The 27,865-nt window shown below is 38.3% G+C and overlaps 1 protein-coding gene and 1 pseudogene across 3 annotated transcripts; one reads left to right on the top strand and one right to left on the bottom strand.

Annotated features, from left to right (window-relative positions):
- Window positions 1-31: 31 nt before the first annotated feature.
- Window positions 32-16,842, bottom strand: LOC109079929 (gastrula zinc finger protein XlCGF8.2DB-like). 3 transcript variants are annotated; one of them, XM_042721210.1, is made up of 4 exons: window positions 16,460-16,521; window positions 10,161-10,268; window positions 8,532-9,746; window positions 32-2,203 (listed from the first exon to the last, which is right to left on the bottom strand). In XM_042721210.1, exons 3-4 carry the CDS (start codon window positions 9,553-9,555, stop codon window positions 2,121-2,123), a joined length of 1,107 nt encoding a protein of 368 aa, XP_042577144.1. In that variant the 5' UTR covers window positions 9,556-9,746; window positions 10,161-10,268; window positions 16,460-16,521; the 3' UTR covers window positions 32-2,120. The 3 variants fall into 3 exon arrangements, with proteins under 3 accessions (XP_042577144.1, XP_042577145.1, XP_042577143.1); XM_042721211.1 differs by lacking the exon at window positions 16,460-16,521 and adding an exon at window positions 10,862-11,075; XM_042721209.1 differs by lacking the exon at window positions 10,161-10,268 and having other exon boundaries at window positions 16,460-16,842.
- A 1,812-nt stretch (window positions 16,843-18,654) lies between these two features.
- Window positions 18,655-27,578, top strand: LOC109052732 (annotated as a pseudogene).
- The last annotated feature ends 287 nt before the right edge of the window (window positions 27,579-27,865 follow it).

Here is a 27,865-nt window from a genome sequence, read left to right as displayed (position 1 = left end):
ATTGAAAGAACAACAGCAGCAGCAGCAGCAGTATGGTGTAACATTTATTTGAAACATGTATTTGGTACTTAAATTGTCTCTAATATATCGCATTAAGTCAAACAACTTGTTTTCATAATCCTTGGAAGTCAAACGCAATCAAAAATTTAATTAGATTAATCACACAGCTCTTAAGTACATTAGATCTTGCTTCTGGATTGCAAAAAAACGATAATGCATCGCAGACAGATATCTGGATATTATCACATGTAGAAACAGTTGGCAAGATACAGTTAGCTTGATAATATTTATGTACCAATAATAAATTGTAAGTGTATTTCCTTAATTTCCCCAGTACCAAAAGCAGAACAGTTAACATTAGTGTTTATCAATATCACAGTCTTTCATATTTTAGCCCCAGGGCTCTTTACTGTGTTCTGTATCATTCCTACTTACAAGAGAAGCTAATAAGGATCAATTACAAATCTACATGACAGTATATCTTGCATCTGTGTTTTCTAAATATATCACAGAATAATAACTTGTTTTAAAAATAACAATCAAGAATAAATTAAAAATATATCTTGTCTCTTAAAAGTGTAACTCTCTTCTTCAGCTTCCTGAACAAGAACAGCTTGTAAAAAGCTTCTACTTTCCTTCATGAAAATGTAAGCAAATTACAAATGATATGCATTATAAGAATGAACTGCACACAAATTAAAGAAACTCATAAGAAAGCACAATGATATAATTTAAATCATGAAACAAACTGATATTCAAGAATAAACCTTTGTGACATTGTTCTTTGGAGAGAAACTCCATCTTTGAGTTGATCTGAATCTCAGTTGAATCTGCTGGTTTTGAAGATGAAGATGAACTTTAGTCACAGTAAAAACTTTAGATTACGTTTCGTTGTCATGTCATGGTTAGGACAGATTTATCCAGAATATATTTTCTAGCTCGATGCATTCTTGTTTCACATTTGTTCAGGACGCAGCATCAGATCCGAAAGTGCTGGATCTGAAGATGATCTACTTAGGGCTCATCAACACCAGGCCAGAGCTTACCATATGCAATCTTTGCTTTTTCCTTGCTCCTCCGTAAACACAGCATCATCTCAAGAATTATCTGCATACACACACAACCACCTAAACTGACTCATAATGATGCAGTATACAAGCCAGACCAGTATGTGGCGCTGTAATTCTGCCACAGAGATACACTAAAAACAGAGAAGACAACTTGGACCATGTGCATAAACCTTGCGCGCTATACACAAACCCAACACAACAACAAGACAAATCTAGTGAAGTTAGTAAAGCTAGTAGTCTTCTGCAGCACGAACACAAGCATGTATACCGCCTTTGCTATTGTTTTTGTTATTTCATGACGTAGTGGCGTCTGACTGGGGTAAAGAAGTGCAGTGATGATAACATCGTTTCACAAAATATACAGACTGGCTGTACACATGAAAAAGCAAAGGTGTTGTTTTTGGATTTATCCACTCCGGTTTTAAAAAAAAATAAAAAAATTGTGGTTTCAGGCTCCCAAATGCTGGATCTGTCTGGATGAATACAGCTAAATGTATCTCTGTGTGTACTGGGCCTTATTGTGATTGTTTTTTTTATGTCTGTGTAGATCAGATGAATGACTGAAACACTTCCCACATGCAGTGCATAGGGTTCTCTCCAGTGTGGATCCTCTCATGCAGTTTTAAGCAGGTCACTGAAGTAAAAGTCTTGTCACAGTCAAAGCACATTCACTCTCTCACAGCAGTGCGCATTTTCTGACTTACTTAAAAAAAAAACACTGTTGCCACAAAAATTACATGAATGTGGCTTCTCCTTTGAATGAACTTTAAGATGTTTCTTCAGAAGTGAAGCCCACAAAAAAATTTTACAGCATTAAACACATGCATGCAGTTTCTCTCCAGTGTGGATGTTCATGTGTTTCTTAAGGTGTGATGATTGTCTGAAACTCTTCCCGCACTGATCACAAGTGAACAGTTTCTCTCCAGTATAAACTCTCATGTGATGCTCAAGACTTGTTTTGTTTGTCAATCTCTTTCCACACTGAAAGCAGTTGAAAGATTTCTTGGCCCTTCTTTTCTTTAAATCTTCCTGTTTGGTTTGAGAGCAACTCTAAAGTTTTTCTTCAGTTTTGACATGATTTTTCTCCTCAACTTCACTTGATTCTTCATTCTCCCCATTTTCTTCAATCAACTCTGAAATGAAAGAAAAAATGGTTCATTTTCAGTATCTTGTAAAAGATGAGAAATGTGAAAATAAAAGTGAACCCTGATGTAACAGTGCAGGGCTCCAGTCTAAAGCTGGGTACACACCACAAGATAATCGGGCTGATTTGGGACCGATTATTCCCCTTCAGTAATGTCCCGATTATATAATTTTCATATAGAAAAATTTATATATTCTACTCATACTAAATGTACCATTATTATAATACAATTTTAGAATTTCAATATATAAAGCAACACATAGCAATGAATGACTAATAAGTGAATAAGTGCTCCTCTGCTGCCATCTACTGGTTATGGTGGTAATTTTATGTATTTTTTTATTTATTTTGCATAAGCGTTTGTTTACCATGAAACTATACAGGTGCATCTCAATAAGTTAGAATGTCGTGGAAAAGTAAATTTATTTCAGTAATACAACTCAAATTGTGAAACTTGTGTATTAAATAAATACAATGCACACAAGTCTTTGGTTCTTTTAATTGTGATGATTTTGGCTCACATTTAACAAAAACCCACCAATTCACTATCTCAACAAATTAGAATACTTCATAAGACCAATAAAAAAAAAAAAAAAAAAAAAAAAAAAAAAAAAAAAAAAAAAAAACCTTTTTAATGAATTGTTGGCCTTTCGGAAAGTATGTTCATTTACTGTACATGTACTCAATACTTGGTAGGGGCTCCTTATGCTTTAATTACTGCCTCATTTTGGCGTGGCATGGAGGTGATCAGTTTGTGGCACTGCTGAGGTGGTATGGAAGCCCAGGTTTCTTTGACAGTGGCCTTCAGCTCATCTGCATTTTTTGGTCTCTTGTTTCTCATTTTCCTCTTGACAATACTCCATAGATTCTCTCTGGGGTTCAGGTCTGGTGAGTTTGCTGGCTAGTCAAGTACACCAACACCATGGTCATTTAACCAACTTTTGGTGCTTTCGGCAGTGTGGGCAGGTGCCAAATCCTGCTGGAAAATGAAATCAGCATCTTCAAAAAGCTGGTCAGCAGAAGGAAGCATGAAGTGCTCCAAAATTCTCTCATCTGAAAAGAGGACTTATGACCACTGGGCAACAGTCCAGTTCTTCTTCTCCTTAGCCCAGGTAAGACGCCTCTGATGTTGTCTGTGGTTCAGGAGTGGCTTAACAAGAGGAATACGACAACTGTAGCCAAATTCCTTGACACGTTTGTGTGTGGTGGCTCTTGAAAATTCCATTCCTTGTCAAGTTCACTCAAATTCTTGAATTGATTTTGCTTGACAAACCTCATAAGGCTGCGGTTCTCTCGGTTGGTTGTGCTTCTTTTTCTTCCACACTTTTTCCTTCCACTCAACTTTCTGTTAACATGCTTGGATACAGCACTCTGTGAATAGCCAGTTTCTTTGGCAATGAATGTTTGTGTCTTACCCTCCTTGTGAAGGGTGTCAATGATTGTCTTCTGGACAACTGTCAGATCAGCAGTCTTCCCCATGATTGTGTAGCCTAGTGAACCAAACTAACAGACCATTTTGAAGGCTCAGGAAACCTTTGCAGGTGTTTTGAGTTAATTAGCTGATTGGCATGTCACCATATTCTAATTTGTAAATGTGAGCCAAAATCATCACAATTAAAAGAACCAAAGACTTAAACTACTTCAATCTGTGTGGATTGAATTTATTTAATACACAAGTTTCACAATTTGAGTTGAATTACTAAAATAAATGAACTTTTCCACGACATTCTAATTTATTGAGATGCACCTGTATTTAGATATACATTTGTGACGAGTGGGGCGGGGCCGAGAGGCGTGGGAACGGAGCGAGGCCAGTGGAGTTATTGGAAATGAGCGACACCTGCACCACTCACCGGTCTCAAGTCCCATGGAGGAGCTCCAGAAGGATAAGAGGAGGAGTAAGGACAGTGAAGGGCGGGAGAGGACCAGGCCTGGATTTTATTTTTTGTTTTTTTCTGTTTGTGCATGGCAGTCGTCCGCGAGGGGCTGTCGCACTAGTTTGTGTTTATTTTCTCATTAAGGTTTTATTTAAAATGTTTGCCGGTTCGTGCCTCCTTCTTCCCGACTTACAAACGTTGTTACAACATTGTTTTGTCTCATCAAAAATAAAATTAAGGTGAAATACTTAAGTGTTAAAAATTGCTTACATTTCTCTCTCAAAAGGTTGTACAAACCCTGAAATTAATGATGTAATAACATTGGACAATTTCTGCCACAACACCATGGTTATAGTTAATGTTACTGCTTCTGGGTTTCTGCGTCAGCGCTGTTTGATCTGTTCATAGCAGAACTCTGTGATGAATTTGAACGCTTCTCATTAGATCTCGCAGCAACTGTATTCATTCTGCGGCGAGTTCAAACTCTTCTCACTGGATCTTGCAGCACTGTGTAGTAACCATGTCGCGAGATCAACATTGGTTCCTGAGTAAACCTGTTCTGAGCTTGGACCAGTTTGCTTGCGTTGCACTCAATTATTGGCCTAAGCTGCTAAACGGTCCATGCTGTGCAGCACAAACGAGTAGCACGGTTCTGTTACACTATTGTTTTATTTGCCGTTTGATGTTTCTCATATGCAACAGAAATGGCTACTCATGAGTAACGTGGTGGTCACACCGGCAGAAATGTTTTTTTGTTAAAAGCAAAATTGCAGTCTTGAGCCCAGCAGTGGAAAGTAGACAATTGTGTGGGTGATAAAGGCCCCCTGTAGCGAGTCCATAGCCGCTTTTACACTGTCGGGCCAGTGCGAGCCAGGGCTTAAAATGGGCCGGGTGGGGCTAATAGCCTCAGGCCTGTAGCACAAGGCCAAAATAGCACTGTGTTTCCACCGTCAGGCAAGAAGCTCCGCTGTGCTTCACTAAAATCCGCCCTTTACACGCTTCTCAGGAACAACGTCACACAACCCCATCATTTCACCAACAAAGAGAAGTTATAAGAAAACTAATAAGAAATAAGTCACTGGAACTAGTGCAATCACAAAACGAACATGATAAAAGCGGCCGTTTGCGTGCATGCTTTGTTAAATATTTAAATCCAAAAGCATCAGTGTTTTACTATAAGTGATGCATTGATCATAATGAAATAATTTATCAGGATTGAAAATTAGTCACACAGAAATAAAGCGTTATGAACATAGTCTGCTCTTCAGTCGAGTCTGTTTCTGTTTATTTGAAGTCACAATAGCCTATAAACATCACATTTAGAAAGAATGATAATTTCCAATTTTTATAAAAGTTCCCGAACAAAAACCATTAGGCTATTATATTTTTATAACATAGGCTACGCGGAGCTAAACTCTTGAGACGAGACTTATGACAGATAAATTATGTTACTAAATAAATACACGATTGTGATAGAGAATAAGAAGCTGACGTCTGATTTCTCCAGCAGTCATATTTACGATGTTTACTATGGTAATGTTAAAGCCTATCATGCATAGTCTTTTGCATCGTTTATAAATATTTCTGCCTTGTATAGTGATTTTTAATCCACATCGGATTGCTGCTGACTGAGAGTGAGTTTTGAGCTCAGCTTATTTTTAATGCTGTTGTTATAGCTGCTTTATGAAATGATCCGCGGCGCTGACACTCTCAAGACGCGGAGAAACTCCGCCTTTGTTCATAACCACTCCTCTAACCCCAGCTGGCCCGCTTTGGCCCCGAGGAAGCACCGACGAGGCACGATCAAGCCCCGGAAGTGTCAGTGGAAACGCGACTGGCCCTGGCACGCACTAGCATGCCCGCTTTTGGCCCGACAGTTTGTTTCTTGTTTCGTAGTTGTCTTGTGGCAGCACATGGCCTCGTTGATTGTTTTTTTTTCAGCCATGTGCTTCTCTAGCCCCTCCTCCTGGTTTCCACTTTACCCCACCCTCTTGTTAGCCCTCGTTGATTTATTTTTGGTGTAATTGCTCTCACCTGTTCCTCTTGTGCTTTCCTCCCTATTTATAGTTCTCCTTGCCCTCTTGTTTTTGCCAGTTTGTGGTCATTTTCACCCCTTCTATCGTTGTCTTTGTCTCTGTGTGTGGCTGAGTGTGTGTTTTTTTCTACCTGCCTGGTTGGTCTTGTGCCTAGTCTAGTCTAGTCTAGTCCTTTGTAGTTCCATGTTCTTGTCTTGCCCCTTGTTTTTGCTTTTTGTCATTTTTTATCCAATTCTTTTAGTCCTGATCTTTTGTTTTGCATTTTTGTTTGGTATTCTTTAAGTTAGTTGTGTTGGTTAGATTGGTAATTATTTCTGATTTATTTTGTTACTTTGTTACACAGCATTTAAGCAGGCTCGGGTAAGCCCACTGCTTAAGAAACCATCTCTAAATCCAGCACTTTAAGAAAACTACAGACCGGTATCCCTTCTTCCATTCATTGCAAAGACACTTGAGCGAGTTGTGTTCAACCAACTCTCTGTTTCTTGTGCAGAACAACCTCCTGGACAGCAACCAATTTGGCTTCAAAAGTGGCCACTCAACTGAGACTGCCCTGCTCTCGGTTACTGAAGCCCTGTGACTGGCAAGAGCAGCTTTCAAATCCTCAGTACTCATCTTGCTGGATCTGTCTGCTGCTTTTGACACAGTTAACCACCAGATTCTCCTGTCCACCCTCAGAAAGATGGGCATCTCTGGAACCACACTCCTGTGGTTTAAGTCCTACCTCTCAGGTAGGTCCTTCAGGGTGTCTTGGAGGGGTGAGGTTTCTAAGTCACAACTTCTTGCTACTGGGGTTCCTCAAGGCTCAGTGCTTGGACCACTTCTTTTCTCCATTTACATGACGTCAATAAGATCTGTCAATTCAGAAGCATTGCTTTTCTTATCACTGCTATGCTGATGACACTCAACTCTACTTCTCATTCCAACCAGATGATCTGACGGTAGCTGCTAGCATTGAAGCCTGTCTGAGAGACATTGTTAGCAGGATGAAGGACCATCACCTTCAGCTCAACCTTACTAAGACAGAACTGCTTGTGGTTCCAGCTAACCCATCGTTTCATCACAACTACTCTATACAGCTGGGTTCGTCAACCATAACTCCTTCCAGGACAGCCAGCAACATAGGAGTTGTGATGGATCATCAGTTACGCTTCACAGACCATATTGCTACAACGACCCGGTTCTGCAGATTTGCCTTATACACCATTAGAAAGATCATACCCTTCCTGTCAGAGCAAACCACACAACTTCTTGTACAAGCTCTTGTTCTCTCCAGACTGGACTATTGTAATGCTCTCTTGGCGGGCCTTTCTGCATGTTCTATCAAGCCTCTGCAACTGATCCAGAATTCAGCAGCGAGAGTTGTCTTCAATGAGCCAAAAAAAGCTCAAAGTTCAAAAAAAGTTCAAAATCACTCTCACTGACCTTTTCCTGGACTGTGCCCAGCTGGTGGAATGACCTCCCAATCTTAATTCAAATAGCTGAGTCTATACACATCTTCAGAAAACATCTAAAGACACATCTTTTTCGCCAGCACTTTACCAACTAATACTACCACTAGCACTTACTCACAGCAAAAGTAAAATAAATAATTACTGAAAGTAAAAGTGAAAACTAATGAGACAGATCCCTCTTTTTTTTTGGGGGGGGGGGGGGGGGTTATCTAATTAAAAATTTGCCTTATTAAACGAACTATTATTTATAAGCTTTTTTGTCCTTATTGGCCCTGAAATGGAGGGATTTTGTTGATAAATTAATATTTTGCTGAATGTGTTTTTGTGGCACCTTGGCTGGTTTAGGCCTGTCATGGATAAATAAAAATAAAAATAACAATAAAACCACCAGTAGGTGGCAGCAAGGAGAGAGCGCTGTTCATTCACTCCCCCCACCTGTAATCCCTGCCAGTACAAGACTCGAACCCATAACCTTTGGGTTTACTAGTCCGACTCTATAACCATTAGGCCACGACTTCCCAAAAACAAGTGAGCCCATCTGAAAGGACCATTGAATCACTGGCTCACTCGATTCGTTCAAAAATTTATTTATTCAAGGAACGAAACACCGTGTTCTTATGCACTGTAAAAAAACAAAAATAAATAATAAAAAAAATTATAGCACATTTGTGCTTGCGTACCTGTGCTGATATTCAGAAAATATAAAAACAAAAACTCATACATGGGTATTTTTTCTGTCATTGCTTGAATTATAAGGGCATTCTAACTGCATTCTAATAGACTTAGTCGCACAGTGAATGCTTTTGGACGTGTTTTTGGTTGTTTGTTGCAATGTCAGTGACATACTTGATAATGTCAGCTCTACCATCGTCTATCAGTCCCTCACAGTCACAGATACAGTACAATAACATTGATTTGATCAGAATCTCAGCTGAATTTTGAATACTTACTGTGATTGTTTTTTGTATGACTGTGTAAAGAAGATGAATGTTTGAAACACTTCCCACATTCAGTGCAGTGATACGGTTTCTCTCCAGTGTGGATCCTCCTGTGTCTTTTCAGACTTGATGACACACTGAATCTCTTGTCACAGTGTGAACACTTGTAAGGTTTCTCTCCAGTGTGAATCCTCTGGTGCAGTTTTAAACAGTTTGCCGAAATGAAAGTCTTTTCACACTCAAAGCACATGTACTCTCTCACACCAGTATGTATTTTCTGATGTACTTTCAAAGTTGAAAAACGTGAAAAACTTTTTCCACACACATGACATGAATGTGGCTTCTCCTTTGTATGAACTCTCAGGTGTTTCTTCAGGTCTGAAGCTCTCAAAAATGTTTTGCCACACTGATCACATGAGTACAGTTTCTCTCCAGTGTGGATGTCCATGTGTCTCTTAAGGCGTGATGATTGTGAGAAACTCTTCCCGCACTGATCACAAGTGAATGGTTTCTCTCCAGTATGAACTCTCATGTGACGCTCAAGACTTGTTTTGCTTCTCAAACTCTTTCCACATTGATTACATGTGTACAGTTTCTCTCTTGTATGAAATTTCATATGTGTCATAAGGATTCCTTTCCGTGTAAAATTCTTCCCGCACTGATCACATGTGTACGGTTTCTCTCCAATGTGGATCCTCTCATGTGTTTTCAGATGTGATGACTGACTGAATCTCTTGTCACAGTGTGAACACTTATAAGGTTTCTCGCCAGTGTGGATGTTGATGTGTTTCTTAAGGCTTAATGATCGTGTGAATCTCTTCCCGCACTGATCACATGTGTACGGTTTCTCTCCAGTGTGGATCCTCTCATGTGTTTTTAGGTCTCCTGACCGAATGAATCTCTTGTCACAGTGTGAACACTTATAAGGTTTCTCGCCAGTGTGGATGTTCATGTGATACTTAAGGGTTGCTGATTGTGTGAAACTCTTCCCGCACTGATCACATATGAACGGTTTCTGTCCAGTATGAACTCTCATATGACGCTCAAGACTATTTTTTCTTATCAAACTCTTTCCACACTGAGTGCAGGTGAAATATTTCTTGGCTCTTTTCTTTAAATCTTTCTGTTTGATTTGAGAGCAACTCAAAGGTTTTTCTCCAGTATTGACATGATGTTTCTCCTCATCTTCACTCAATTCTTCGTTCTCCTCGCTTTCTTCAATCAACTCTAAAATAAAAGCAAAAACAGTTCATTTGTCAGTAACTTGAAAAACAACCAACCAAACAAAAACAGAAATGTGAAAGTACATAAAAGTCAACCCTGGTCTAATTTCTTTTCAAAATTTTGTTCCTTTTGATGCAATTTAAAAAATATTTTTTTTTTTCCACATAAATCTACACCCCACTTACCATAATGACAAAGCAAAAACCGGATGTATCCCAACTTTGCAAATTTATTAAAAAGGAAGCACTGAAAAAATTACATTGCACAAGTCTTCATACCCTTTGCTTTGACACTTGAAATTTAGATCAGGAGCATTCCAGTTCCACTGGATTGTCTTTGAGGTGTTTCTATACTCAGACTGGAGGTAACCTGTGGCAAATTCAGTTAAATGGACATGATTTGGAAAGGCACACACACCTGTCTATATGAAGTTTAACAGCTGAAATGGATGTCGAGCAAAAACTTAGCCATGAGGTCAAAGGAATGGCCTGCAGAGCTGAGAGACAGGATTGTGTTGAGACAGATCTGGGGAAGACCACAAAAAAAAAAAAAAAAAAATGCTGTGTTGAAGGTTCACATGCAAGATGCTGCATTAGGTTATCATTTCAATAAACAAGCGTGTAGCCTACTACAATTACGAGCCATTCTATTAGGTGACATTTCAGCACCTGACAAACGGATAGTGACTCCTAAGTAGTACTCAAAGCACGGCTACGTGCAACTGTGTTAAGTGCATTTTTGGGAAACACACGTGAAACAATATGGAACGTTCGTAAAATGCTCTTAAGCGCTAAGATCAATAATTATCTTCCTAGATCTAGCCTCCTGGCCAAACTGTCTTGCTTAGAGAGGTGATCAAGACACTGATGGTCACTCAGGTTGAGCTCCATGATCTTATATGGAGATGGGAGAAACATCACTGCCACACTCCACCAATCTGGGCTTGATGGTAAAGTGGCCAAACTCAAGCTTCTCCTCAGTAAAGACACATGAAACCCTGATCGGAACTTATTAAAATACACCCAAATAACTCTCAGACTATGAAATAAAAGATTCTCTGGTCTGATGATCCTCAATTCCTCATTTATGTCTGAGGGAAACCAAGTATCGCTTATCACCTGCATAATACCATCCCAACGGTGATGCATGGTGGCAGCAGCATCATGTAGTGGGATGTTTTTCAGCAGCAGGGACTGGGGAAGTGATCAGAGAAGACAGAAAGCTGAATCAGGCATATGATCAGCTGGAGACAAAAAAAGAAGGAAGATCTGACCAATCAATTTATAACAATGTTTTCAGGATTTCTCAGAGGGCAGGTTTCAAGTATAACTCGTTTGAAGTATTGGTGCTTCATATAACATTATCCAGAGAAACAAATGTTAATGATAAATCCCCTGTGATGTTTGTACTGGCTACTGTATACAGGCCACTAGGGCACCATACACAGACTTTATTAAAGAGTTTGCTGATTTTACATCCGAGTTAGTGCTGGCTGGATTTTAATATCCATGTTGATAATGAAAAAGATGCATTGGGATCAGCATTTATAGACATTCTGAACTCTATTGGGGTTAGACAACACGTCTCAGGACCTACTCATTGTCGAAATCATACTCTAGATTAAATACTGTCACATGGAATTGATGTTGATTGTGTTGAAATTATGCAGCCAAGTGATGATATCTCAGATCATTATTTAGTTTTGTGCAAACTTCATATAGCTAAAACTGTAAATTCTACTTCTTGTTACAAGTATGGTAGAACTATCACTTCTACCACAAAAGACTGCTTTGTAAGTAACCTTCCTGATGTATCCCAATGTAACATAATGATGATGTAACATAAACTATGGACTCTCTCTTTTTTAGCATTTTAAATACAGTTGCTCCTTTACGCTTAAGGAAAGTTAAGGAAAACAGTCTGACACCGTGGTGTAATGAGCACACTCGCACCCTAAAGAGAGCAGCCTGGAAAATGGAGCGCAGCTGGAGGAAAACAAAATTAGAGGTATTTCGTATTGCATGGAGGGAAAGTAACCTATCCTACAGAAAAGCATTAAAAACTATAATACCTGATTACTTTTCATCTCTTTTAGAAGAAAACAAACATAACCCCAGGTATTTATTAAATACAGTGGCTAAATTAATGAAATATAAAGCATCAACAGGTGTTGACATTTCTCAACAGCACAGCAGTAATGACTTTATGAACTACTTTACTTCTAAAGTCGATATTATTATAGATAAAATTGTAACCATGCAGCCATCAGCTACAGTATCACATCAGACAGTGCACTATAGATCCCCTGAGGAACAGTTCCACTCATTCTCTACTATAGGAGAGGAAGAATTGTATAAACTTTTTAAATCATCTAAACCAACAACATGTATGTTAGACCCTATTCCAAGCTCCTAAAAGAGGTGCTTCCAGAAGTTATAGATCCTCTTCTGACTATTATTAATTCCTCATTGTTATTAGGATATGTCCCCAAAACCTTCAAACTGCCTGTTATTAAGCCTCTCATCAAAAAAACACAACTTGACCCCAAAGAACTAGTTAATTATAGACTGATCTCGAATCTCCCTTTTCTGTTCAAGATACTAGAAAAGTTAGTATCCTCACAATTATATTCCTTCTTAGTGAAAAACGGCATCTGTGAGGATTTCCAGTCAGGATTTAGACCGTATCATAGTACTGAGACTGCTCTCCTTAGAGTTACAAATGACCTGCTCTTATCATCTCATCATGGTTGTATCTCTCTATTAGTGCTATTGGATCTTAGTGCTGCGTTCGACACTATTGACCACACCATTCTATTGCATAGACTAGAACACTTTGTTGGCATTAATGGAAGTGCAATTGCATGGTTTAAATCGTATTTATATGACCGCCATCAATTCGTAGCAGTGAATGAAGAGGTATCATATCGATCACAAGTGCAGTATGGAGTACCACAAGGCTCAGTACTAGGGCCGTTACTCTTCACACTTTACATGTTACCCTTGGGAGATATCATCAGGAAACACGGTGTTAGCTTTCACTGTTATGCTGATGATACTCAGCTCTATATTACTTTGCGGCCCGGCGAAACATACCAATTTGAAAAACTAATGTAATGCATAATCAATATAAAAAAACTGGATGACAAGTAATTTCTTACTGCTAAATTCTGAAAAAACAGAGGTGGTAATTATAGGACCTAAAAGCTTTGCATGTAATAACCTAGAATGCTGTCTAAGCCTTGATGGCTGCTCTGTCAATTCTTCGTCATCAGTTAGGAACCTAGGTGTGCTATTTGATAGCAACCTTTACTTAGAAAGCCATAGCATTTGTAAAACTGCATTTTTCCATCTCAAAAATATATTTAAATTAAGGCCTATGGTCTCAATGTCAAATGCAGAAATGTTAATCCATGCATTTATGACCTCAAGGTTAGATTATTGTAATGCTCTATTGGGTGGTTGTTCTGCACGCTTAGTAAACAAAGTCCAGTTAGTCCAAAATGCAGCAGCTAGAGTTCTTACTGAAACCAGGAAGTATGATCATATTAGCCCGGTCCTGTCAACACTGCACTGGCTCCCTATCAAACATCGTATAGATTTTAAAATCTTGCTTATTACTTATAAAGCCCTGAATGGTTTAGCACCTCAGTATTTGAACGAGCTCTTGTTACATTATAGTCCTCCACGTCCACTCCGTTCTCAAAACTCTGGCAATTTGATAATACCTAGAATATCAAAGTCAACTGCGGGCGGCAGATCCTTTTCCTATTTAGCGCCCAAACTCTGGAATAACCTACCTAACATTGTTCGGGAGGCAGACACACTCTTGCAGTTTAAATCTAGATTAAAGACCCATCTCTTTAACCTGGCTCACACATAGCACACTAATACGCTTCTAATATCCAAATCCGTTAAAGGATTTTTAGGCTGCAGTAATTAGGTCAACCGGAACCGGGAACACTTCCCATAACACCCGATGTACTTGCTACATCATTAGAAGAATGGCATCTACGCTCATATTAGTCTGTTTCTCTCTTATACCGAGGTCACCATAGCCACCAGATCCAGTCTGTATCCAAGTCAGAGGGTCACTGCAGTCACCCGGATCCAGTATGTATCCAGCCCAGATGGTGGATCAGCACCTAGAAAGGACCTCTACAGCCCTGAAAGACAGCGGAGACCAGGACTAGAGCCCCAGAGACAGATCCCCTGTAAAGACCTTGTCTCAGACGACCACCGGGACAAGACCACAGGAAACAGATGATTCTTCTGTACAATCTGACTTTGCTGCAGCCTGGAATTGAACTGCTGGTTTCGTCTGGTCAGAGAAGTCCGGAACTGCCCCCCCGACTGAGCCTGGTTTCTCCCAAGGTTTTTTCTCCATTCTGTCACCGATGGAGTTTTGGTTCCTTAACACCCACCCCTATCGCTTACTTAATTTGCAAAAATTCATTTACAGCGATATCGTTGACTTGACTGAGCTGCATGATGACATCACTGAATTCAATGATGAACTGCCTTTAACTGTCATTTTGCATTATATATAAAACAATACATATAAAACATTTATTATTACAACTATAAAAAAAAGTTTTCAATTTTAATACATTATAAAATGTAATGTTATTCCTGTGATGCAAAGCAGACTTTTCTTCATCATTACTCCAGTTTTCAGTGTCACATGATCTTTTAGAAATCATTACAATTTATTTGACTCTCAAGAAACATAGAAATAGTTGGTCAATGGCGGTCTATTTCAGTTGCCTCAAAATAGCAACGTGCCAACAATGCACCTGAACACACCTCGTTTCAGACCAGCGCACAAATGGGCGCAAATGCATTTGCTATTTAAACAATGTGGCACAGGACATGAAAATGATTACTATATTAGGCTGAAACTATCAAAAAAACACTTGCATCACGTCGGGTGTATGTCTCTCTCTCTCAGCCATTTTGCAAAACTGACGACAACAGCTAAGCGGAAGAATTTATGCAATAATTCATTACAAAGAGATTTCTAGGCATTCCTTTTCTGAGGCTGCAATATGTTCAAATACAGCTGCTCATGTTTTAACTTGCACACCATCCTGCAGTCATATCACTCCTGCGCTTTCTCAACTACACTGGCTTCCAGTTCAATCACGTATTGATTTTAAGGTTCTTAACTTAACCTATAAAGCATTACATGGGCTGGCCCCAGAGTATATTTGTAATTTGGTCACAGTGTCCACGCCAGCTCAGTCTCTCCACTCTGCTGGTTCTCTACTCTGTACCAGCCTCATTGTAAACTCAAAACTATGGGTGGAAGGTCATTCTCTTGTATTGCTTCCAGGCTGTGGAATTCTCTGCCTTTTCCTATTAGTAATGCTCCATCTTTTGATTGTTTTTAGAAATTACTCAAAACATATCTCTTTAGTGAAACTTTTAAGTTATAATCTTACAGTTGTTGTTGCTGTGATTGTTATCATGGAGTAATGCTGTTTCTTTTATTGATGTTTTAATGTGGCAAACCTCGGTCCTGGAGAGCCGCAGCCCTGCAGAGTTTTGATTCAACCCTAATCAAACAAACACCTGAACAAGCTAATCAAGGTCTGAAGGGTTATTAGAAAGCTACAGGCTGTTTGTATGATATGTTAATGATGAAGCACTAATATACGTAATAAATAAAGTAATATAATATTCTAATATGGTTATTTATTTTAATGGCATATATATAGGCCTAACAGTTATCTGTATAAATTTTAAAACACTATGACAAGGTAATGTTTAATTTATTATATTATATATATTTATTACATTTTACATTATCATCTCACACATGGATTGGCATTTTCTGTCTAAATTCTAAATCGAAATACATATCTGATATGACTTAATATATAATTAGCATTAAACAAACAATATTATTAATATTCTCAAGGATTAAAGATTAAAGGGAAAAAAAGATTGCACAACCATCAATTAGGTGGTGATATGCAGTAAGCATGTAAATGATCATTGAACAAAAAAAGAAGAAAGAAACTGAATGGCGTGCTTTTTTTTAGCGTCCATTTCCATAGTGACTCGTCGATTTGTCGCTCTGTTGAGAATTTCTTGAATCTTAACCAGGAACATACTCTGTGTTGAATGAACTTACTCCCGGATGTGTTTTTGGAGCCACATACCTCGAGTAAGTAAGGTTTGGGGTTAATCAACCGAGAGTTCAGGGTTTAGCTGACGGTAAGTTAACTCTGCTTTCTGGAATACACCGCTGATGTGTGCAGTTTACTTTGCTTGCTTTAAAATGGTACTCTTCTTCTGTAACATATTTTGTATGTTTGTTTTTTTCCCCACTGATATTGTCTTCTTTGAATTTGCTTCTCAGTTCCATTCAATTTTAAGCTTTCCTTTGTTCATTCCATGTTTTATAGGTAACCTCTTTCATGCTAATTCAGATTAGCACACTTGGTTTAAATGAACTTAGTTTAAGTCCAGGACTCTAGTACATGAGATAGTAATTTGTACTTAATCTGTGTTTCAGAAAGTCATTTTTAAAACCTTGATTAACTATCCTAGATTAAGCCTACTTCTGTCTTAATTTAAACTCTGTCAGGGAAACTGCCCCAGAATTTATCTCAGAAGAATGCGATGAAGTCACACCCCAACGGGTTAAAACTTTGTAAGCCTAATGTGCCACAAACAGTCATTAAAGATGAATTTAGAATAAACACCAACCTCCTTGTTCCTCCTGTTTTATTCTGCAGGTTTCGGGTTCCTCGTGTTTTATTCTGCAGGTTTCTGGTTCCTCGTGTTTTATTCTCCAGGTTTCTGGTTCAATTGTGTTCTCTTCACGCTCTTCTTTAATAAACACCATCTTCACAGCAGCAGATCTCAGTTCAGATGATACTCCTCCAGATATTCCTGCTTGCTTCAAAACTTAGTCACGACTGTGAGGACGAGAATATTACGTAAACCGTTTCAAAAACTGGATTTTTCTGCTTACATAAACAACATCTCTAATAGAATGTATTAAACAGCAAAACAATAAAACAAAACAAAGATCGCGTCGAAACTGATCTTCTTCCTCTGAAGTTTAATGGTGTTTGGGAAACAAACGTATGTGTTTAGCGCCACCCGCTGGACTGGAGTGTAGCGGCGAGAGGAGGGAAATAGTCAAATCAAGTCTGCTTTATTGTCAATTGTCAAATAATACGGGAATTAGAGCGTCTAAAATGTGCGCTGATTTGTATTCCTTAAAAAAAGCCGATCTGCACAAATTAGAAGAAATGAAAATTATAGACTCGCATGGTATTTGATCATCATTAGCCAATATTCTATCATGGGGCCCGTGTGGGCCCCGTGGGCCCCATGGGCTGCTGTAAATATGGGCCCTACATGGGTTTGTCCATGGGTTCCATGTGGGCCCCATCTGAATTAGCCCATATGGGGTTAATGGGCCCAACTGGGCAACACATGTAAGAACCATATTGGTCCCACTTATGAAGCACATGTGGGATATACTAGGGCCCAGTATGGGTACTGGACTGGCCCCACAGAATGTATATGCGTGTTTTGATTAGTTTTTGTCAGTAAATGTCAGTTTTCTGCATGAACATTCCAGTTTAATAATCTACAAATTCACAAAACATGTAAGTGTGCAATTTGAAAAAATCATGCATTAAAATGTTGTACAAGTTCAATAATATTTTATTATCATTTTCTGACACTTTTTTAAATACTTTTCAGGTTTTTGTAAAATGTTGAACATTAACATTTTGATAAACCAACAGGTTCATACCATCTTAACAACTGGTCTTATGTAACTAATCTTACATAACATAAAAATTTAGTTAACATTTAAAGACTTAATTCACCAAGAAATGAAAATTCTGTCGTCATTTGCACAATCTCATGTCACCCCAAACTCATAAGAAATTAATTAATTTTCAGAACACAAATTAAGATATTTTTTTATTAGTATTTAATCTGAGTGATTTCTTTTGCTTTATTGAAAAGTTTACTTCCCCAAAACTCTGATGCTTCAAAACATTCATAAAGAGACTGTGAAATTAACCCATAAGATAAAATCCCTATGCCCAGGTATAACCCATATGGGGCCCACATATCAATGTTGGCTGGTACTTATGTGTATTTAAATGTCTGAAACCTAAAATATGCATTCTGTGGTTAAGAACACTGCATAGTTGTGATAATATGATAAGTGCCAGGCATTGCGCGAAACCACAGTTTGAATTTGACAGTTATTTGACGTCACCGAACTTAAATCCCATCTGTGGGACCATACTCCCAGGAGCACGGGAATAAAAATCCCATATGTTGGACCGTACCGCTCAAAAGGTTAAAGACCCCACCCACCCCCAAGACAGACCGTTTACACTCTCACCCTCAGGACGGAGGTATAGGAGAGTGAATTGCAGGACTTCCAGAAACAGGTAGCTAGCTAGTGGACTTATCTATCACAGAGAACAGTCGGTCCAAATTGTTTCATCTCACTGATCATTTGTAATGTTACTGCTGTTAATACTACCACTGTATATTTGTAAATATTACTCATGTAGCCTCATCTCAATTTGTACAGCTGTTACTGTTACTGCTGCTATTGTTATCATGCTTTATTATACATAGTCTATATATTTCTATTTTTTCATAGTCTGTATTCCTAATACTGCAGCATAGTTTTTTTATTATTATGTGTCCTACTATGTATGTATGTGTGTATAGTTTGTGTATGTGTGTGTGTGTATAGTTTTGCACTGTCACTGCATTCATTGTGGACAGTAAAGTAAGAATTGCATTGCTCAGGTAAACTTGTTTTCCTCACTGGGCATATGACAATAAACGCTTTGATTCATTGGATATGTTACATATACATGCATCGATGCTCCACACTCCAGTTCAGATGGTGGCAGTAATGCACTAATAAGCTAGTCTGCCAACCGCCAATAAACATTAGAAGAAGAAGAAGCCGCTGCTTTCGGACGCAGCAGCGGTGTTGAGTTTTCTGCGGAGAGGTGAGCAATTCACATTATTTCACATAACGCTATTCACATGAAACACATTTTACACAGTGTTGTTTTCATCGAGTATAGCGCTGTTTGTGTGTTTGCGGAGTTAAATAAACACTTAGTAGAACAACAGACAACAAGCATGTGAGGAAAACGTGTTAAGTTCATTCAGACCTGAGAGATTTGTTTGTTAGTTTGTTTCTTAATGTTCGTGTGAATGATTGTTTCGATGTTTGGAGTGATAATGTTGCTGTTACTGAATGTCTTGTGATGTGAGATGAATGAAGGCGAAACCATATCAAGTATTGCTGCTGCGATTTTATTCATAAAGTTATTTCTCTTTTGAGATTTATGTTTGGCAAATTTCTTATGGTCTCTTTTATAGCGGGTGAAGTTAGTTTTTAGGTTCGGTATTCTCAGGATAATCGTTAATGTCGTGCAAAAAAAATTTAAACCATGTCCAATCACAAATGAATGATTTTTATAACTTTGTAGTGAATGCTAATGGCCAGACTGACTTACTGAATGTGAGCTACCCATTTATAACATTTGGTAAATGGGACCACAGCATTTTTTCCCCTAATTGAGTACTGTACATGTATACAGAGATAGAAGAAATTGTGTGCTTTATTGTACTTGTATAAGAGGAGGTATTTAAAAAAAAAAATATTCGCTGTAATAAGTAATTATTTTTGTCACTAGTAAGCTACTACAAGTGTGTTTTTAAATGAAGTTTGTATGTTAAAATCATGTTACGATAATACTAGAAGTTTTAATGCAGTTGGATCTGTAAGACGGTCCCTTAAAGGGATACTCCACCCCAAAATGAAAATTTTGTCATTAATCACTTATCCCGATGTTGTTCGAAACCCGTAAAAGCTTCGTTCGTCTTCGGAACACAATTTAAGATATTTTGGATGAAAACTGGGAGGGTCTCTGACTGTCCAATAGACTGCCAAATAAATAACAGTGTCAAGGTCCAGAAAAGGTATGAAAGTCGCTTGGGGTCCGCGTAGAATTGACGCACTGCTAGATTTTTGGAGAGGTGCAAGTCAGGCTACGGCGTAGGGTGTGTGTCTATGCGTAGGCTACAGCGTAGGGTGTGTGTCTGTGCGTAGGCTACGGCGTAGGGTGTGCGTCTCTGTGCGTAGGCTACGGCGTAGGGTGTGCGTCTCTGTGCGTAGGCTACGGCGTAGGGTGTGCGTGTCTGTGCGTAGGCTACGGCGTAGGGTGTGCGTCTGTGCGTAGGCTACGGCGTAGGGTGTGCGTGTCTGTGCGTAGGCTACGGCGTAGGGTGTGCGTGTCTGTGCGTAGGCTACGGCGTAGGGTGTGCGTGTCTGTGCGTAGGCTACGGCGTAGGGTGTGTGTCTATGCGTAGGCTAAGGCGTAGGGTGTGTGTCTGTGCTTAGGCTACGGCGTAGGGTGTGTGTCTGTGCGTAGGCTACGGCGTAGGGTGTGTGTCTGTGCGTAGGCTACGGCGTAGGGTGTGTGTCTGTGCGTAGGCTACGGCGTAGGGTGTGTGTCTGTGCGTAGGCTACGGCGTAGGGTGTGTGTCTATGCGTAGGCTACGGCGTAGGGTGTGTGTCTGTGCGTAGGCTACGGCGTAGGGTGTGAGTCTCTGAGCGTAGGCTACGGCGTAGGGTGTGCGTGTCTGTGCGTAGGCTACGGCGTAGGGTGTGCGTGTCTGTGCGTAGGCTACGGCGTAGGGTGTGTGTCTGTGCGTAGGCTAAGGCGTAGGGTGTGTGTCTGTGCGTAGGCTACGGCGTAGGGTGTGTGTCTGTGCGTAGGCTACGGCATAGGGTGTGTGTCTGTGCGTAGGCTACGGCGTAGGGTGTGTGTCTGTGCGTAGGCTACGGCGTAGGGTGTGTGTCTGTGCGTAGGCTACGGCGTAGGGTGTGTGCGTCTCTGTGCGTAGGCTACGGCGTAGGGTGTGTGTCTGTGCTTAGGCTACGGCGTAGGGTTGTGTGTCTGTGCGTAGGCTACGGCGTAGGGTGTGCGTCTCTGTGCGTAGGCTACGGCGTAGGGTGTGTGTCTGTGCGTAGGCTACGGCGTAGGGTGTGTGTCTGTGCGTAGGCTACGGCGTAGGGTGTGTGTCTGTGCGTAGGCTACGGCGTAGGGTGTGCGTCTCTGTGCGTAGGCTACGGCGTAGGGTGTGTGTCTGTGCGTAGGCTACGGCGTAGGTCAGACACAGAAGTATAAATCAGCCTTTAGGCATCATGTGCCGTTATAACGCATCAAAGCATTCTTATGCATAAACAATGCGCCTTGGAGTTATGATTGAATGTTTCATGTAGACGAGCAGAGCTTTTACGGGTTTGGAACGACACTGCGGTAAGTGATTCATGACAAAATGTTCTTTTTGGGATGCAGTATCGCTTTAACTAAAGGATCCTGCAAGCACTTTATTTTTTCCTACTTTACTCATATTGCACAAAAAGTGGTTCAGTAACGTTGAATGTTAAAGGGACTGGTTATTGCAAATGCAGATCCCACTCTGTTTTGGTTAAATAATTATTTATTTATTTATTTATTGCTAAGGTGGTGTTCTTAATGACAGCTTTCCTTAAAATATATCCTATTCCTAAAATAAGAAATATCCCAATATGTCGCCTTTCTTACAGTGTCGCAATGTATCGCAACCCCTGTATCGGGATGCATATCCTATCACCAGATTCTCGGCAATACACAGCCCTATCAACCTTTTTCCTGACGGAAAAAATGGGCGCCGTCATTTGTAAATTGTATGGGTCTAGCTTCCGGTCTCATTTGCATCCAGCTATTTTTATGATTTTATGATTTTACAATTTATGTGTCCTATCATATTATTTTAATCTGTTATCCTAATTAAGAACACACTGGTTTGTAGTGCAAACAGTTTTACCGTTTACTGCACGTTGTTATTCTCCTCGTTATTTACCTATAGTGGCTAATGACTACCCATAGGCTCACTTCCGTGTTGAAGAAGATGGATAGAATATGGAATCAAAACCATGGTTTGAACCATAAAAAACAAACAAACAAAAAAAAAACATGGTTACTACAATCATGCTTGCCACAGTTAAATTTAAAGTATTTAAGTTAAGTATAGCACTTTTCACAATACAAAAAATGCATGTTTCAAGGTATCAATTTTAAAAAACAGCCTTTAATCAGCCAGAGGTGACTGAGACTCACTGGGGAACACCATCTTTTGGCAACAAATTAATGTCCACATGACAGTAGTTCATAATACAAGTCATGTGTTCAGTGCAGTCAGTTGAAGGCTATCTTCATGGCAAAAACTGAGTTAGAGTACAAGATTTAAATAAACACAAAATAAAAAATAACACTAAACCATTTCTATAAAATAAATATTCAATAGACATGTCAATTGCAAGTAAGAAACGCACAGGCACTATATGTAATATTTGTGATTTTAGGGACTAAACTTGCCTGAAAGCGGTGAAAACAGCAGCGAGAGACTGTTTTTCTGTCAGTTGTTGTGTTGACGCCCCGTTTGCATGGCAACTCTGCTCACGCACACACAGCATTTACACAAACACACATCTAGAATTAAAACATTACATTAATAAATTAATTTTGTAGTTCAAAAAGCAACAGCTACAATAGTTTACCATAGAGACAGATTCTTTCTGGTAATGTTAGCCAGTAACAGAGGAAACATGACGAGAAAGCAGTAAGGACGAGGGTTGTGCGATATGGACAAAAAAAGTATCTTTCTTGGATCAATTTTGCGATTTTGATTTTAATCACAATTTTGACACACAGACATGCTTTACAGTCATAAATGCATTCAGTGTAAATTTGAAACATATTTCCAAAAGTAAACCAATTAGAGCTTTATCAAAAAGCTGTAACATGCCTCTAGAACAGACATAAGGCAAAAAAAAAAAAAAAAAAAAACTTTTTTTTTTGCCCTGAATTGGTCATAGAGCTCATTGTGTCATTGGCTCAGATGTTGAAATAGATTTGTTGTACCAGGTTCACACGTATTCCATCTGCGGTGCGTATACAGTAGCCAATGTGTATGCGGTGCAGAAGCAACACAGACTCATTTAGCTTTCACGTTTGCAGTCCGCTCCTGATCTGCGTCTGTTTATCACAAACACAACATTTATCCATTATTTTGATTTCAAATCCAAACGTTGTTTCTGAAAATGCTTTTTCAGCTTTGCGATTCTCTTTTATCACAGTAGCCTACAGTAATACAAACTTTCATAGACATATTCACGTTTAAACTCAATAAATATTTATTTGTTTTCCTACCTGCACGAGTGCCATCTATTATCGCCTTGTTTATCTAAAAGAGCACTTTCCTTGTTAGCCAAAAAACGACTATTGGATGTTTTAGGGAATGAGGCCGGTGTTTCGCTATTGGGCCAATGTCGGCGAGACGCACGTGTGCTGTCCGGGATATAATTTAATTACTTTATTGCTCTAAAGATTTAGAAAATCAAACCTTATTTATATATCATGTGCTCTATTGTATAGTTATTTATTCGCTAATAAAGATGGGTGTCATAACATTTCTGTGTTTATGCTTTAATTTTTAATTCTTACTATTATTTATATTTGGAAGAAATTATACTATTTCTTTTATATATTTCTGGATCTTCGTTTTAATATGTTAATACTGAGGAGAAGAATGAAAGAATAGGGATATAAATGTTAACAATAGAAATACTGTAGCGGAGGCATGCTACAACTCTATATTACGCTGGTTGAGGCGGCCAAATATGGACAGGATTCCGGTAAGAGAATCAGGGATTGGAGATGGGATTCTTCACAAAGATGCATTTATTGAACAGTCTTTGGGTTGTCATCTGCGCCAGCTATTCTTTGGCAATGATATCTGTATTAATGGTATCGAGGGATAAAATGCATTATACAGAGCATAAAACAAGCGTGCAGAGATGAGCATTCACCAGACTGACTTTTTGTATGTCACACAGTAAAAATCAGTCCGTGTGGACAACAAATCTGGTTCCTTGGACAGGCTTTCATACAAAGACAGAAAACAAATGCATAGAATGTGAATTAGCACATATGTGAGTGCAGTGTTACTGAAGGAGCATTTTAAATTGATCTGATCTTTGTGTTGACGCTGTTACTTTTAATAAAGTAATATAATAATTTACAAAGAGAAAACACTCTGTATTTATAAGGCTCTGGTCTCTTCTGCTTCTAATATATAACGCTTAAATGTGAAAGTTAGTAGAAGAAAAAAAATATATATTTTGTCAAATCTTCTTCCAAACAGAAATTCATGTTCAGTGAAGCTCCTCCCACAAACCCTGCAGAATGAAACACACTGAAGACACTGAAAAGCAAACAGGTTGGTGTTTATTCTTCATTAATAATGCTGATGTTATAAAGCTTCAAGCAGATTTAGATTTGTTATAATAGGGTACTTTTTTTCAATAACATTGCTAGATAATTGTGTAGTTGATCAAACATATTTAATAGTTCTCCCTGTGGAAATGTGGGATTTGTGCCTATAATATTTCAAAAATAATAATTAGAAGATCAATGTACATTATTCATGGAAAGTTTCAAGGACATATAATTTACAAAAATTAGAGATGCACCGATTGCAGTTTTCTTGGCCGATTCCGATTTTTTTTTGTTAGTGTGATCTGCCAATACCGATTTTTTCCAATTCCGATTTTTTTTCCTAAGAACTATAATTGACAGCATATACAAACAAAGATCTACTTTTCTTCAACACAAAGTTTTCTTTTTCAAAAAAAAAACAAACAAAAAAAAAAAAAAGATGAAATAAGAACAGGAAAAATGCAAACAATAGCACAAATAAATGCAATAGAATAAAGAGAGCTATGAAACTATGTTTTTCAGGTCAAGTACGTTTTTATTCAGGTAAGAAATACTACAGAAATTAATCAAATGTAAATTTTTATCAAATGTAATTTCTGTAGTTTTCATTTAAAAAATTAAATACAAATGAATGCTTACCATTAAAGTTATAAAACATATTCAGTCAAGAGCAGAAAGTGATTTTCTTTGTCTTCTGTTCTTTGATTAACGTGACAGACAGCAGCAGGAATATTGGACGGCGGTCCCTTTAAGAGTTTATCCACGGACCATTATACTGTTACACAACATGCGTTCTCTTTCTCAACTATTTAACGTTCCAAAACTGACTGTGTTTAACTGGATACTTACCAAGACCGGCATTTTGACATAGTTTTGTATGTATTTTAACATTTCAGCGCAGTTAGCCACTCGTTTTGGTATTTGTGGCTCAAGCTGTTCGAGACTGAGCGTTGTGCGCTCCAGTAATATGGATTAGAACCGGAGGAAAATCATCCGATTCGATCCCTGGCCAATCGATCAGTGCATCTCTAACAAAAATGCATCAAAATCTGGAAAAGCAATGGTCTACTTTACATCAGGGTTCTTCAGAGGTACTGAAAATCAACCATTTTTACTTTTATTTCAGAGTTGATTAAAGAAAATGAGGAAAAAGAAGACCCGAGTGAAGTTGAGGAGAAAAATCATGTACCTAATGGTAAACCTTTGAGTTCCACAATAAAAAAACACCTTAGGGCATATGAGGATCCACACTGGAGAGAAACCGTTCACTTGTGATCAATACGGGAAGAGTTTCTCACAATCATCACACCTTAAGTTAGACATGAACATTCACACTGGAGAGAAGCGGTACACCTGTGATCAATGTGACAAAACATTTTTGAGAGCTTCAGACCTGAATAATCACCTGAGAGTTCATACAAAGGAGAAGCCGCATTCATGTCATTTGTGTGGAAAGAGCTTTTCATATTTAGAAAATGCAAAAAAACATCAGAAAATACATACTGCTGTGAGAGATCATGTGTGCTTTGAGTGTGAAAAGACTTTTACTACAGCTGAACGTTTAAAACAGCATGAGAGGATTCACACTGGAGAGAAACCTCATAAGTGTTCACACTGTGACAAGAGATTCAGTCGGTCAGGAGATCTGAAAATACATGAGAGGATCCACACTGGAGAGAAACCGTTCACATGTGATCAGTGCGGGAAGAGTTTCACGATAAAAGGACATCTTACAGGCCATATGAGATCCACACTGGAGAGAAACCATTCACTTGTGATCAGTGCGGGAAGGGTTTCACACAATCTTCACACCTTATATTACACATGAACATCCACACTAGAAATAAACTGTACTCATGTGATCAATGCAGCAAAACTTTTTTGAGAGCTTCAGATCTGAATAAACACCTGAGAATTCATACAAAGGAGAAACCATATTCATGTTATTTGTGTGGAAAGAGCTTTTCATATTTAGAAAATGCAAAAAAACATCAGAAAATACATACTGCTGTGAGAGATCATGTGTGCTTTGAGTGTGAAAAGACTTTTACATCAGCGCAGTGTTTAAAACAGCACTGGAGGATTCACACTGGAGAGAAACCTTACAAGTGTTCACACTGTGACAAGAGATTCAGTGCTTCTGGAGCCCTGAAAACACATGAGAGGATCCACACTGGAGAGAAACCATATCACTGCACTGAATGTGGGAAGAGTTTCAGTCAATCAACTTCTTTACACAGACATACAAAAAACTATCACAGTAAGTAGATCATCATCAGATCCAGCACTTTCAGAATGCAAAAATGCATCAAGCAGTGAAATATCAGCTGGATAAATCTGTCATTACAAGTGACATGACAAAGAAACATTATCTAAAGTTTCCCTACAGTGAGAAAATCCAGCAGATTCGACTGGGAGATTCAGATCAACTGAACAATGTCAAAAAGTGTTATTCTTGTATATAATTTTTCTTCATGATATAAATGATATCATTGTGCATTCTTATGAGTTTCATATTATGTTCAATTGTCTCTATAACCCATATGTATCGTAGTTTGTTTACACTTTCATGAAGGAAAGTAGATTTTTACAAACTGTTCTTGTTCAGGAAGCTGAAGAGGAGGCTGTAACTCTTTTAAGAGACACCTAGCTTTATTGTTAACTTGTTTTTAATTGTTGTTTTAAAAATACATTCTCCACTTATGATGAATTTTAGAAATGCAGATGCAAGATATACTGTTATGTGGATTTGTAGTTGATTCTTCTGTAAGTATGGATGGCATCTGAACCCGGTATTAAACTAGCTCTGGGGCTAAAATATGAAAAACTGTAGTATTGATTAGCTCTGATCTGGTGATCGGTTCTGCTTTCAGTACTGGAGAAATTATGAAAAACCACACTGTAAAAAATGTACTGTAGAATTTACAGGATTTTACTGGCAAAAAAGTTGCCAATAAAATCCTGTAAAAATTAATTGCTGTAAAATGGATTACAGTACATTACTGCAAAGCAAATTACAGTTAATTGATGTATGTGAAATACAGTAATTTGTAGTATGTTTTTTACAATAACATTGAATTAAACTTGTAGTTTATTTTACAGCAATATTTTGTAATTTCGTTAAATTACAGTATTTACCTGGCACCTAAGCTGCCAATAAAATCCTGGAAATACCCCTAAATTCAAGATGATGTTGCAATAATTTAACAATGAAAATGCTGTAAAGAATAATTTTAACATTAAACTGTAAAATACTGATATAAATGCATTATCATGAGCACTATCTTAATACATTTACAAATGAATAAAAACCAAGTCAATGATGTTGCAAATAACTGTAATCAAAACTGGCAGAAAGATATTGCAAGGCTTTTACTGTTAAAATAAATTTTTTTAGTCTTTCAACAGTTAAAATCTTATATAAAAAAAAAACATAGCATCACAAAATAACTAGAAATACCTGTTAAAAAAACCAAGCCATATTCTGAGTAGAACATTAACTTTCTGTAAAAATGAAGGTCAATCAACAGAATTTGTATAATTTTGGTAAAAAATAAAGAAAAGGATTAAAACAAAATGCTGGAATCAACATTAAATCACAAATTCTGTTGTTTGAGCTTATGTTTTATTAAATTAAGAATATTCATTCAAAAGACAATTTAATAAATACATATTGAAAGTCCATCAACTTTCTGAGATGCGCACACACGAGGGTTGTCCCTCTTCTCTGAGACCTTTCCACTTGTTTTGCTTCTATGTATTCGTCTTGTATCCAGTGAGT

The sequence above is a fragment of the Cyprinus carpio genome, chromosome B3, assembly GCF_018340385.1.
Source record: "Cyprinus carpio isolate SPL01 chromosome B3, ASM1834038v1, whole genome shotgun sequence".
Taxonomy (NCBI): domain Eukaryota; kingdom Metazoa; phylum Chordata; class Actinopteri; order Cypriniformes; family Cyprinidae; genus Cyprinus; species Cyprinus carpio.
This window is presented reverse-complemented; position numbering and strand designations above follow the sequence as displayed.